General features: G+C 53.7%; 1 protein-coding gene across 5 annotated transcripts in view; it reads right to left on the reverse strand.

The window, feature by feature from the left end:
* Positions 1-338: 338 nt before the first annotated feature.
* Positions 339-13851, reverse strand: part of Glis1 (GLIS family zinc finger 1) — a 186358-nt gene continuing 172845 nt past the window's right edge. For 4 of the 5 annotated variants that reach the window (XM_027402383.2, XM_027402380.2, XM_035439732.1 and 1 more), the window contains 5 exons: positions 11322-11451; positions 7288-7444; positions 3179-3351; positions 2652-2819; positions 339-800 (listed from right to left, as the gene is read on the reverse strand). In XM_027402383.2, coding sequence (XP_027258184.1) covers positions 643-800; positions 2652-2819; positions 3179-3351; positions 7288-7444; positions 11322-11451 — 786 coding nt within the window. In that variant the 3' untranslated portion in view covers positions 339-642. The remainder of the gene's footprint in view (positions 801-2651; positions 2820-3178; positions 3352-7287; positions 7445-11321; positions 11452-13851) is intronic. The other variant, XR_004768183.1, reaches the window with a different exon arrangement.

A 13851-nucleotide genomic window follows, 5' to 3' on the forward strand; every position in this document is an offset into this window, starting at 1 on the left:
GGCACCCTCAGTCTCATGGTATCCTTGACTTGCAGAGTCAAAGCTGGCTTATCTACTGGCTGAAGGCTCAGAATAGGCAGGCTCTATGATCAGGGTTTGTGTGGTGGTGGTGGTGGGGCTGTCTCTGAGTGCCTCTTAGCCCCTGTCTGCTTCCCTGTCCTGGGGCTAACTGCACCTGGCAGTGCTGCCTTGGGACTGGACTGGGGTCTCTAAGGACCACTATGGAGGATGGGGGAAGAACGTTCACACGGCTGTATCCCAGGGCCTCCTGGGCATTGGGCTCTCCATGCACTCCCCTCAGATCTTCCGACTCTTGAAAGCAGAACCAAGCCTTCATATCTAGTTTCCAGTTTTTAATGTTTTTCTTGTAAAACCAAAAATATAAAACTCATAGGGAGGTGGAAAAGAGGTCCTGTACATTGTATATACACGAGGTCTGTGATTTGAGAACCTTAGGGAGAGAGAAAGATACAGTTAAGGGACTATCACAGGGCCACAGTGTCTGGCAGGCAGCTCTGAGGCCAGACAGCAGGGGACGTGCCTGTGATGTGGCCTGGCTGCCCCTTGTGGGAAGCTCCAGGGCTGATGGCCAGCAGGTGAAGTAGTGTCAGGAGCTGGGCAGGCAGGTACAGCAGCACTCCTTCAGGTGTCTGTGTAGATGGAGGGGATGTGACTTAGGCAGTGGTCAAAGGCCCCATTGGGGAAGAAGCCACAGTCCTCGGGACCGCTGGATACCAGGTCTTCAGATGGCTGTGGCTGCAGTGCTGTAGGACATGCGGTTTCTACCAGGGCCTCGTAGCCTGTGGGCAGAGAGCAGAGGGTTAGAGTGGGAGGGTGGCGGAGGCTGAACTATGGGACCCATCGGGGTCTCTCTTCGAATGTTCCTTTCATGGATGGGGGGACCTGGGTGGAGAGGAGTCATGGAGTCCTCCAAAGAGCCCAGGGCAGCTGGAAAGACAGGCTTGGCACAGGCTCTCTCCAGTGCTTGACTATGGAGGGAGGGAGGGAGTAGGGTAGGAGCATCGTAGCGCTTACCTTGAGAGGTCGGCCCCTCTTGGCAGAAGGAACTCAGCTCCTTATTCTTCCAGGTCCCCCCACCCCACCCCACCCCACACTCAAGATGCTACAAGAGGGGAGACAGCGTCACTGAAACGTAGTGATCATTAAGCCCAACTGACTTCACAGCAGTTCTGTGACGTGGGACTTACTATCTTTAGGGTGGAAAGGATGGGCTCAGAGGGGGCGGGTGTCTGTCTAAGGTCACACTGCTAGTAAGTGTGTGTGTGGGGCTGGCTCTTAAATGCAAGTCCATCTGGCTCTAGGGACACCTGGCTTTTCTGGTGGGCATGTTGTTTCCAGGGTGAGATCACTGCTCGAGGTCCTTGACTCGAGGCAGAGACCCACAGGATCATCCTATCCCATGTCCCGCCCCTGAGCTGCCGTCATGACTTATGCGGCTTTGACAAGTGGGTCTCCCACATCTGTGCAATGGAGGTGGGGTGAACCAAAGCCTTCTGGCCCACATGTTGGTCATCCTGGGACTACTGTCCCCCTTGATGGGGAGGTAGATGGCAGCGATGCAGTTGAAAACAGTTGGAATAGGTGCTGGGGACAGACGCAGGGAAGCCTCCTGTCCTGGTGTCAGACTGCTAAATCAATAAATCAAACCCCCCCTCCCAAGTGGGGCCAGGAGCACAGGATGGTGAAAGCCAGCAGTATGGGCACAGAGTGGGCACCGATCCCACAGGTGGCCTGTGCACAGGCCTGTCTTGTATTTCATGTATTCCTATGTGGCCCGTTATCTACCTACAGATGAATGTTTACTGTACTCACAGGACTCTGTACACACAAGCACAGCAACCTGAAGCAGCTCCACATGCTCACACACACACACACACACAGGTGTGCGCCCATCTGTGGAGTTAGCTGTGAGTCTCAGGGCGGGTAACGACGTGAGAGAGGTGTGTATGTGAACATCAGTACAGCAGAGTGAATACATGCATGTGCCACAGGTGTCCCTCAGAGTGCCCAGAACCACCTGGGCCAGCCCTACATGCACACAGATGCGCTCACAACATGGCAAGAGCGAACACAGACATAGCTCGGGTGTGGGGACACAAACACACAGCCAAACCCCAATGATGCTGAGCCACAGTTCTGTGTTTACCAGCCTGGCCCCGTGTCTAACGTCCATGTCCCTCAGCCCCCACCCCCACCCCCACCCCTGGTGTGCTCCTCGAAAGTCCTCTGTAGGGCCTTAATAACCTCCACTGGATCTGGACTCTGAGGCTGATTTGGGTGGGGCTTGGCTTAGGTAATTCAGGAGGTTCTACTCCACCAATCTGCTGCCCTGAGCACTGCTCTGCCTGCTGGATAGAACCTGATTCCAACTCTGGGCAACATGCACCCCTCTCCCTGTCCACTGTACTTCTCTACCCAGCCAGGGCTAGAGCAACAGACTCTCAGATCCTTGGCCCTGCAAGGGAACAGGCATGCCCCAGGCACTGTCCCTTCCTGTGAAGCAGGGATCAGCATCTGTCTCAATCCCAGACCTCAGCAGGTGCCTGATACAGTACACAAGCCCCCCTCCATCCCCCACCACAGGGCTCACCTTGGCAGTGCTCAGGGAAGGGAGGCCTTGGGCAGCTTACCTGGGGCAGGTAAAGATGCGCTGAGGCTGGAATAGGTGTTGGGTCTTACAGGGTTGAAACCATGGGCATCACCCATCAGTCCATCCCTGGAGGCTGCTGGCTCAGTGGTCCGGTAGCAGTCACCATAAGGGAAGCAGTTCTGGATGGAATGGAAACTGCCTTGGTAGCCTGCAAGAGGAGGCAGGGACTGCAGTGATGGAGGGAAGGCCAAAGTCATGGGCGTGGGGGGTCAGCCCCCTTGCTGTCTGGTTCCAGGCATTGAGGGGGTGTGAATGAGAAGAGAGCACAGGGAAAGGAAGAGGGATAGAAAGGTGGTCCTACGTGGCTGTCTAGAGTCTGCACCTGATGGGATGCTTGGGCCCTCCATCTCTGGACCCACCATACCCAAGTAGTAGGCCCCTCCTATCTGTCACTAAGGCAAGAAGCCCAATGTGGCTCTCAGAACCCGATCTGTTGTTTAGAGTACCCACCTGCCTCCCCAGGCCCCATGTCAGTTCCCTTGGTCACAGTGGTTGAGTGCAGCTTACCTTGGGGGCTGGGTAGAGGTGGTGGACTCTGGAAGGGTGGGTAGGTTGGCTTGCTGGGGAGCGTGGAGAATGGCTGTCCCCCTGGAGACTGACTCTGGGAGGATGGTGGCAGTGGTGGGGGACCAAGCCCCTTCAGTGGGCTGACCATGGGTGAGAGAAGGCCAGACCCCAGGCTGGAGAGGACAGACACCATGATTTCATCATGGTGAGGCATGACTCAGGGCCTCACAACCTGCTCCTATTCACAATGCCATAAACACGTCCATGGGCCTCTTGCTTGGTCATGTTCTGATGGGAGTTACATTTTAGTTGAGAACTTGGTTTTCAGGACTGCCAATAAACAAGGAACAGAGATGCCCATGACCTTGGAAATCCACAGACCAGAGTTCAAACTCCTAGCAGCTTCCACCAGGCACAGACCTTGGACTGTTTGGGAGCCCTAGTTTCCCTGCAGGGTGTGCTATGTTTACTTCCTGACACGCTGCAGCTGTCACCATCATGGGTTAAATACCATCCACCCCTGGTGACCAGCCCTCCAATTGTGCGTGACTCTGGGGTGGAACAGACCACCTTATTCGCTAGAGGTCCCCTTTGTAGATTAGGAAACCAAAGTTCAGAGAGGCTGCAGTGTTTTCTGTTCACATGGCCACACAGCGTTGGCCTCCTAGGTATCGGTGAAAGTAAAGTCAAAACCACATAAACAAACGACCCCATACAATGTATTTACATCCTCATTAATACATGCCATGACCAAGGGAAGGAAAAGCCAATGTACCTGACATGCAAGCTGGCATTTTATTCTCCCTGGCCAGCTGTTTTCTACTTGCATAGCTTCTGTGATGGGAGGCTCACCAACTACACTCATGCATAACTTGAGGGATCCAGGCCCAAGCCTGTGCATTTTGAAAGCTCCTATGAGCTGAGGCCACAGGGATTGAGTGCAGTTGCGTTGAGTGTCACCCAGGTTTACTGAAGACCCTCCAGGCCAGGCTCCTACATCAGGTTTCCATCCTAACCTCTGAGTTCTGCACACGGGGACTCCAAACCTACCCATGCACAGACTTTCAGCCTGACAGTGCATATATGCACAGTGGAGGGAACGAGGGCAATGGCAAAGTCTCCAAGGCTTTGGTTTGACTTGTGGATTTTGAAACTGGGGCCAGTTATATCAGTGGCTCTCAACCTGTGGGTCTCGACCCCTGCCTTCCAGCTATTTATGATTCATAACAGTAGCAAAATAAGTTATGAAGTAGCAACAAAATAACTTTATGGTTGGGAGACACATCACTACAACACGAGGAACTCACTGTATTAAAGGGCTGCAGCACTAGGAAGGTTGAGAACTGCTGCTCTACATCAAAGCAGACCGCAAAGCCAGGACCTTAGCTCCAGGTGACCCTGACAAGGAAGGCACATTCTCCTCATCCTTCTACTAGAAGTGGGATTTGTGGGGCGGATCAGTGCCTCCTATGAAGGAACCTAGGACTCTGGGGACAGGAGATCCAAGGCCACACTGGCGGTACCTTCTGCTCCCGCGGCCTTGTTAATACACTGCCATCTCCACACACTTGGGAGGTCACTTTTCCAAGAGTCAAAAGTCCTCATCTAATGTTGGACTCGACCTCTCCAACTATTACTGTGTTCAGACTGTGGGGGACAGGGTCTCTCTCTGTGTAATGCCAACTGTGAAGTCCTGGCCACAAACAGGACGACCACACTGTCCATTTTCCTGGCAGAAGCCAGACCAAGGCACATCCCGATGAGAAGCTCTTTTTTCTTTAGAACTGTGCAGTGCCTGCTGTGGCCTGTTTCCTCACCCTAGCACTCAAAAGCCAGCTGTGCCTTGCAGAGAGGGCCAGCTGTGGGCCTTCTACTTCCCCAGGAAGGGGCCTGGCATGGGACAAACAATGGCCAATATCCGCAAACTGGTTCTTTGTCAGATAGCATCTCAATGTTTAGTCCAGGCTGCCCTTAGCCTTGCCAACCTCCTGCCTCAGTGTCCTGAGTGCTTATATTTCAGGAGTATGCCAACATGCCCCACCCCAAATAGGTTTCTAAATCACTCAGTCCCAAACCCTACAGATGAAGTGCAAGGAAGAAGCAAGCACAGATCTGGGGAAGCGTGTGTGGCTTCAAGGTTTATTTTCTCTGTCCAGACCCGCCATAAATTCTCTTTGCCACCTTCACAGCCAGTGAAATTAAACAGAATGGAACTGCGCACAGCTGATACATAGGCTGATCTGTGTCACTCCAATGGCCAGAAGGTCACCTGGAGCCCTCTCTGGAGGCAGGCAAGTGACTCCCACAGCACATGCTTGAGCTTTGGTTGAAGCCTATGTAAGTTACATCGGACCTGGCTGGCAGCCCCAGGGCCCCGTGTCTTCCCTGCACCGAGCTGGGAAAGAAACCCACCAAATTTGGTGTCTCCGCCGAGCCAGGGTAAATACATTTGGTCATGAAGTCAGGCCCTGTTAGCGTATTTCTGAGTGAATCAGATAATTCTGTCAAGCTATTTAAACGTCCCAGCAAGCCGCTGGGGAGCCTCAAGTGGCCAGTCCCTGTTGACTTTGGCAAGCAGGGGAAGCTGCAGGCCTTCCCGCCCATCACTCCTTTGGGGCTGAAAAAGAAACCCATTCAGGCTAGCCCCAGGCCGAGTCAGCCATGGGGCCCTTCTCTCCAGCAGGCATCCGGAACCCGGGCGCCTGGCGGCTGGGGATAACTCTTGCCACTCTGCAGGCTGGGGTTGGGCGGGTGGGCTGGGGTCCTGTCTCGTCATCACCCCGCCTCTCACTGCAGGCATTCCTGATGGGTACTTACACCGGGGCAGCAGGAGGGTGATGAATGAGGCCAAGCAAAAAGCCCTGCAAGGACCTCTGAGGTTTAATGTCTTATGGCTGGAGATGCTGAGGCCGGCCACTGGTTAAGCAGGTGGCCTGAGCTGGGGGCAGAAAAGCAGGGACTACTGTAGATGGGACATGTACAGGGTGACACAAGCAACACCGGGCATGGGGAATAGTCCTTACCACCTTCTTGGAGGAGGGCCTTTCAATGCCTTTTAGGAGGAAGAGACAAAATCTCAGGGAGCCCACCTTTCGAGGGTCAAGCCTGGTCCATGTTTGTTGTTTGGGTTCTCTCCCTTCCCGCCCAGCCTTAGCGCAGGCTGCCACCCCAGCCCAATTCCAGCATATCCCAATTCTCACCAAACGCCTGCTGGAATTTCTCATTCCTCCACCTGCCTCTGGAGCCTGGCTTAGCACTACCTCCTGCAGGCAGCCCATCTGACTTCCTCTCTGGGCCTCCACAGCCCTTTCTGCTCCTTCCCCAGATGGTCAAACTGTTCAGCCTGTCCAACATCCCTCCACACAAAGCCAGTAGAGGCCGGCTGTTGGCTGGGTCCCTGCCCACAGCAACCAGGAAGGAATAGATGAATGAATGGCAAGAGCTCCCAGGTAGGAGCAGCAGGCCACAGATTTGGTAATAAAGCCAGACCGGTCCTAGGTATACAGTGGCCGAGGCTTTGCCTTGGGGAGGGGGAGAGCAAGGAAGGTACTGGAGCCAGGCCTTGAGCAACAAATTTGAGCAAGTCACTGTTGGTGGGTGATGAGCAAAATGGGGTGGGGTGGGGTGGGGGAGGTTGGGACTCCCTCTGATCATGCAGGAGGATGGTAGCATGTTCACCAGATCCAGCCAACAGGGTGAGGAGCCTACTGAATGCAGTGACTCTAGGGGAGGCTCTGAGGGTTTCAATGTGACCCAGGCTAGTCCCTCTATGGGAGGTCTGGTATCAGATGCCCAGAGAGAGGGTGGAGGGGTGTCCCTGAGGAGCCTGGCTGCAGCAGAATTTTCCCAGGGGCCTCTGAAAGGAGGATGTGGGTGGCTGGAAGCCTGGAAACCAGTTATCCACTTCTGCTGCGGGGGTGTCCCTGGGAGACATCAATAATATTGTACACAGAAGGTGGTATGGAGTACAGGACCCAGTCAGTGTCGCATAAATGTAGGCTGCTGTCACCAGTAACGACAGTGTGCACGTCACCTGCCACACTCTGCCTTGTCCACCTCCTACACAAGTGCTCAGGTGTGACCCCCGAGGACTAGCTTGCCATACATACCCATCCCTGGTGCTCTCGGCTGTGGGCAGAGGGGACAGGTGGTGGTGGGAACCAGTGGTGACCTCCAGCGGGTGGTGCCTGGAAGGGACATCATGGGAGGGGGACAGAATGCCCGAAGCAAGCCCATTTTGTGGGGTGACGGGGCCAGGATATACACCTGCAAGGAACCAAACAGATGTCACTAGGCTTTGGCCACTCTCTAGGGTATGAACATCTCAGGAGCCATGACTGCTTACTGAGAGAGAATGACAAAAATGACAACGTATCAATAGAGGTGATGGCACCACTCTGTCCAGTTCAGATCATGGCTAACAGAGCTGATGCCAACTGTGATAGACTGTCGGACACATGGGTCTGGGAACTTGTAGGGAGTGGGCGGCTTCAAACCTCCATCGGACTCTTCTGGAAAAGCTGGGCATGGCATGTACCCCCAGAAGCAGAGAGAGAAAGCTCAGGGCTTGGTAGAATCTTCCAGCAAGCAGTGCTGCTGTAGGAAAGTGGAGCTCCCTTTGCATAGACTACGCCTTCTCACACACAGCCAGGCAGAGCCTAGGTATCCAGTGACCAGCTGCAGACTAATGACTGGACAGCTGGCCTGGTCAGGCTGATTCCAGAGGCTCCTAGGAAGGCCTACTGGAGGTAGTGGTCCAGGCTGGACACTAAGCTAGGGTCTCACCCCGGGGTTGGAGTTGCCTTTTATCACTTCTTTTCCTTGTCAACATAGGTGGGCTGCTAACAAGACCAACAGGAACACTAGGTCAAAGTCACATGTTGGTCCAGAGGCCTAGCTGAGGGTTTGAGGACCACTGAGGGCAGCATTGCAAAGGAGCCTGTCAGAGGATGGCCCCTCCGCTGGGATAGGGCCTAAAATGGGCACAACAAAGCCTGCAGTTCCCTTTATGGTGCTGGAGGTGGCATCAAGGTTTCCGGGTGCCAGGCCAGACCTTTATCACTGAGTGACCTCATCAGCTCAAGGGTATAAGATTTCTGATGCTCCCTACTTTGCCTGGGGGAAAAACAAAACAAAACCAATTTTGCCCTCTTGGTAAACCTAGCCTGCTTATTAGAATGAAAATGTCACTTCTCTTGAAATCAGCGATGATGAAATCAGTCATCAAGGTGACACCCTGTGAGGACTCTCCCTCAGGGGTATGCTCTCTGTCATACCAGGGCAGAGTCTACCAGCTGGCCAGTCCCTTCCCTGCCAGCTGCTACCTCTGAAGGACTAGCCTGGGAACACCCAGGTTTCTTCCAGGGTGGGCTTAGCTGCTTAGGATCCTAAGCTAGCTCATCCTCCACTGGCCATTCTGATCAGAACCTATAGGGGCTATTTTAAGGGCTGGGCTACAGGCCCAAAGCAGAGTCAGGGAGCTGTGGTAATGGGGTCCCAACTGTCTTTAAGCTGCCACAATTGGATAGCGGCATTTGGCTTTGAAGACCAGATGACCTGCAATTCCTGATGGTGACTGTGGCCACATGATACCAGGAGAAGTCCCATTATTTAAGTCATCATGGTTGGTAACTATGGCATTTATGTGCCAAGTTTTCTCCACATACCTAGTCCTGACAATTTAGAAACAGACTCTCTGGACATCATAGACCAAATGGAGAGGGTGCCTATTTGAGGCAGAGGCTCCAGCTGAGCTGGGGTCTGGAGTGTCCAATGAGGATCTTGGCTCTGCTACAGGCATTGCAGTCAGCCGATCATGACACCCAGACTCTGGGCAGCACCCTGAAGCTATCCTCCCCAGCACTGCCCTCGCTGCCTTGGGAACCCCTATTGCCAGGGACAGCAGTGCTGTCCACCCACTGGTGCCTGTCCTGGCCACATGTCCTCCTGTCCCTCAGGTAACACCTGAAGACCGGTTGTGGAAGCATCTTGGCTTGGTGTTGCTTAGCCTGTACCACTCTGCACTCTTCTCAGTACATCCTTGCCTGCCATCTTGAATCAATTTGGGGGCCTAACAGCTGGGAATGCTGATAGCCTCTACTATCTGACATTGTACTCATATCCCTACTACCTATCATGGCACCCCATAGGGCTGAAGACATGCCTGCCTGGTAAGTGTGCCCTTACAGATTGGACAGTGACAGGCTCATGTCATTGCTCCCTCATCCTCTCTGTTTTAAGACTCTTCTGACCTTTCCAGATAATCTGTCCCCTGCCTTTGTTGCTGTCTTGGCCCATGCCCCATCTGATGGCTCCATATAGACACACGGCAGTGATGGGGGCATGTACAGTGAATGAGATGAAAGAATCGCCAGACCCCAAAGGGCCATGGAAGCGGGGCCTGGGCCTGTAGCCTCCCCAAACCACACCACTTTGAGCTGTAAAGCAGCAACATCAATCATCAGCCATGAACACTTAGCCTCTGGCCCTAACATCTGTTCCCCACTGTGCCTCAGTGGGGGCGTCTGTGTGCAGCCTAGCCCCAGGGTGTGCCTGGCAGGCCATCCTTCCCACTTCTTGCCAGAGTGAAGGACTGAGCCCGGCATAGCCGGCACATAGTAGGTATGAAAAATTATGTAGGGTGGCCTTGACAGAGAGAGCATGTAGGAGACATTCGATGAACATGGGTTCAGGCTGGCACCTCTCGAGTGGAGTGAGCAGTGGGAAGCTGGAATTATGCTCAGCTTTGGGAGGGACACTGAGGAAGACATCACCTCCTCAGACCATGCTGCTAGCAGGAGGCCCTTGCTCCTTTGACTATGCCCTGGCAGATGAGACAGTATCTGTTGAGACAATGATGGCTCCTAGGCTGACCTGATGCTGGTTATCTGGATGGGTGAGTCCTCTCAAGGGGGACACATGAGGGCTGCAGGACCCAGGGCCCCATCAGTGGGAGCCTCTCTCTGGAGTCCTCAGTTTGGGGTCCCGGCAATAGGATAAGCACCTTCCTGGCCCAGTGCAACAGTTTTGGGGTGCCTAGCAGCCCTCCTCCTTGCATGTACCCCTTCTTGTATATACCTCGGGGCCATCCTCACACAGTAGGCCTTGCAGATAGGTGAAAATCTGCTCTTCCAAGGCTGTCTGGTAAGGGCCTTGACATGTTTTAAAGTCCACTGCTACTACTTCAGTGTTGGGGTGGGGGGCGGAGAATAAGATTAGGAAATTTAAAAAAATGCTTTGAATGATTGAAGTAATTCAAGAAACCCCAGAGGGCAGCCGAGCTCTCTGCTCTGAGGCTGTGGTTTCCTCGGGGAGCAGGGGTGGAAGGCACAGCACAAGAATCATCGGCTGAATCTAAAGGCCATGCTGCCCACAGCTGGGCAATGTTCCCAAGCCACGAAGCCAGGATTCCTGCCATGGCCTGAGTGTGCCCTGCAGCCAGCTGCTGCTGCTCTTGCTGGACCAGTGGCTGAGTGTTGCCCAATGGGCCTGCAGGGTCTGGCCCAGAGAGCCCTACACTGGGCCACAGAACTCAGCAGTGGTTTCAGCCAAGCTGCCTACCCCCTCAAAGACTTGGTTTTTCTTTTCTGAAGGAGTCATGCTGGTCACTGAACAGAACCTCGAGTCCAGACTGGGCCTGTTCGGGTGCCTCACTGTGGATGAGAACCTGGTGTACACTCAGGGATGCAGACCCTCTTCACACTGTTTCAGACAGGGCCCCATGTGGGTGTGGCTGACTCAGGCTTTCCCCAGAGGAGTTCCTAGCCACAGGCTGGTGGGGAGACAGGAGGGAAACTGACAGTTCTGAGGAAGACTTCCTAGAGGAGGGGACAGGGGGACAGGTTCAGAGAGCAGGTTAAAAGCAACCTTGGTGAAGGAAGGGAAAAGGGTCTCAGAATGAATTCTAGCGGTTCCACCCAGGAGGCCTCAGGCCAGACTAAGGGGGAGTGGGCGCCATCTTATGGCAACAGGGGGTTATTCAGGAGTGCTTACCTACCTACTTAGAAGATAAGACATCTTGAAAGAGGGGGTGGGACAGAAGCAGTGAGGTCCAGGGCAGCAAAGCACTCCTCAGCAAATCTTACCCATGTGCCCTTGGGCTGACAGTGTGTCTGTGCCCTGGCCCGGCCTCATGCACACTTACCTGGGAGTAGCTCCTGGCTCAGGGTCTGGCTGCCCTTCCCCCTGCTGGCAGGCAAAGGTGTGGATGCATGGAGTTGCTGCAGTGCCAGACACTCCGACAGAACAGCCTCTGGATCAGCACCCGTGTGCATCTGGGGAGCAAGCAGCAGGGAGGTGTGAGTATCAAGCCACCTGCCCACAGGCACCCGATGCTTGAGGGGACAAAGCTGGAAAGGCAGCGGCCCTGGGCAGGACCTTCTATGCTGTACTGGTTTCCTCACTGGGAAAATGGGCTTGTGGACAGTGTAAGGACTTGTGAGATGCGGGGACAGGATCTGACATACGACTTTACTAGAATGTCCCTAGAAGGAAGTATACCTTCAGCCACTGAGCCAGGGAAGGAGGGAGGGGGACCTCTCAGACTGGAGTTGGGGTCCTGTGTCTCTTGGGAGGGATTTCTTCATGGCCCTTGGGGGGTCGGCTTTAGAGGGGTGGTCAAGTGCAACTACTGGGCTTTTGTAGCTCCCATTAGGGCAACCTGTGGCAGTAGGAGTGACGTCTCTTAGCAAGTGTCCCTTCTCCCCTCTCTCCATTCATCCTCCATGTCACTATGAGGGACACTGGAAAGAATCCAGGGTTGGGTTCTACCTCTTATTCCCTGTGTGCCAGCAGACAACTTCTCTGGGCCTCACCCACCTTGCCTGTTTTCTGGAGCCGTCACTGCCTCTACCATTGCAGGCTATGGCTAGTAGTGAGACTACGAAAGAAAAGATGATTTGTGAAGTACTGTGTGTAAGACTGGCTAGGCTCCAGCTGCCTGATTCCTATAGGATCACAGTAGTGGCCCAGTGACTTGCTGTGTCTGGCTGGGATGATATAGCTAACACCGCTAACACCACTTGGATACCTTGGAGCATCTTTACTTCTCCAGGTGGAGAAAAAAACAAAAAACAAAACAAAACAAAACAAAAACAACCAAAAACCTGGGCGGGGTTCTGAAGACACTGGGTGACAAGGGGGCAGGCACCTGCATGGGAGGTGACCCTTCTCTAGGGAAATCCCAAAGAAGTCAAGAACCAAGGTTCTGTCCAAACATCTACTTTACCAGGTCAAAACAGGTGCTGAGAGGCCCAGAGACTTGCCCACATTCTTGGGCAACTGAAAGCCACAAGGGGGGTTTTTCCACCTTCCCACCTTCCCAGGCAGAGGGCTGACCAAGCGGGGAAGGCATGCCAGTCTTGCACAGGGCTCTCAGCGCCTGACCCGGCAGCTGTTTTCCATGTAAATGAAGTTTTTGGCAAAAGAGGGCCAAGGCATGTTCTTGCAGACCGCAATGCCGATTGGATTAGGAACAGCAGGAGAGGAGAATTAAGGAAGAAAAGCATTTCTAATTCTCTCCAAAATGCAGCAGGGCTGCCAAGGACTTGTCAAAATACAAGGGTCGCCTTACCCAGAAAGATCCATCATCCCCGATGGCTCTAATGGATGCTTATTGTTGGGAAGTTTGCAGATCTGCCGCCCAGGTCCCTGGGGGCTCGATGTGAGCCAAGCACGGGCCTGGGAAAATCAGGGCAGGATTCTGGTCCTTGGGCACCAGTCCACCGGGGACAGCCGCCTCCTTGGCACCTAGTTCCAGCCTACGGAAGCCTGGGCCATCCCTTACTGCCCTGAGGCAGTGTCAGGAGCTAGTAGTACCCTAGTTGTCTCTCCTGGGCTGTGTGACTGGGATACTTTGTTAATGTAGATTCAGTTCCTACATTCTTGAAATGGACATAAGCTAGGGCCCACTTGTAGGATGACAGCTGTAGTACATGAAGCAGGTAAAATGTCTAGTTGAGAAGCCACTGGGTTAATGGCATGTCCCACTTCCCAGTGAGTCAGAGATGTGGCGTTTGCACCAGTAAACTTGCTGCATGTACTGACTCCACCCTCTAAATGGTTCCCCAGTGCCTCCAAGATGAGTTCCATGCCATCTCCATCATGAGGCAAGCTGGATCCTGGTACCCTATCTCTTTCTGCCCATTACACAGGATAGAAACTGTCTGCTCTCCCAGTCTGCATAAGGTTTTGCTATTTTATTCACAGCAGTGTCCAAGGTTATTGCTTGAGTGAGTGGGCTCTTTCCTGTGCCTTTCTACCTTGCTAGTACTGCTGGGCTGGCTCCCATCTGTCCTTCCCTCTCACAGCCTCTGGTACTTGAGTGCCCATGCCAGGGTGCTCTGCCCAAGGTTGCTGTCCTGTAACCTACTGCATGACCTGGAGCCCCCAGCTGCTCACTGCTGGCTTTCTCATGGGGTTTTCAGTCCCAGTGAGGTGAAGGACACCACCACTGATACTCCCTGGCCCAGCCCAGGTTTCCATCATTGCATCCCACTATTTTCTTTGTTCTCATTGCTGAACTCACGTTTCACTCTGACATCCCTGTTCTCCACATGACCCCAGAAGTAGCTCTCAAAGCCATGTACTTATTTTTCCCTCAAGATCACATGATAGCATTGAAGGTCCTAGGACACAGCTCAAATCCTAGGCAGGGCTTCTGGCATGTGACAGCC

This window comes from Cricetulus griseus, chromosome 2 (genome assembly GCF_003668045.3).
Source record: "Cricetulus griseus strain 17A/GY chromosome 2, alternate assembly CriGri-PICRH-1.0, whole genome shotgun sequence".
In the NCBI taxonomy this organism is placed as follows: Eukaryota; Metazoa; Chordata; class Mammalia; order Rodentia; family Cricetidae; genus Cricetulus; species Cricetulus griseus.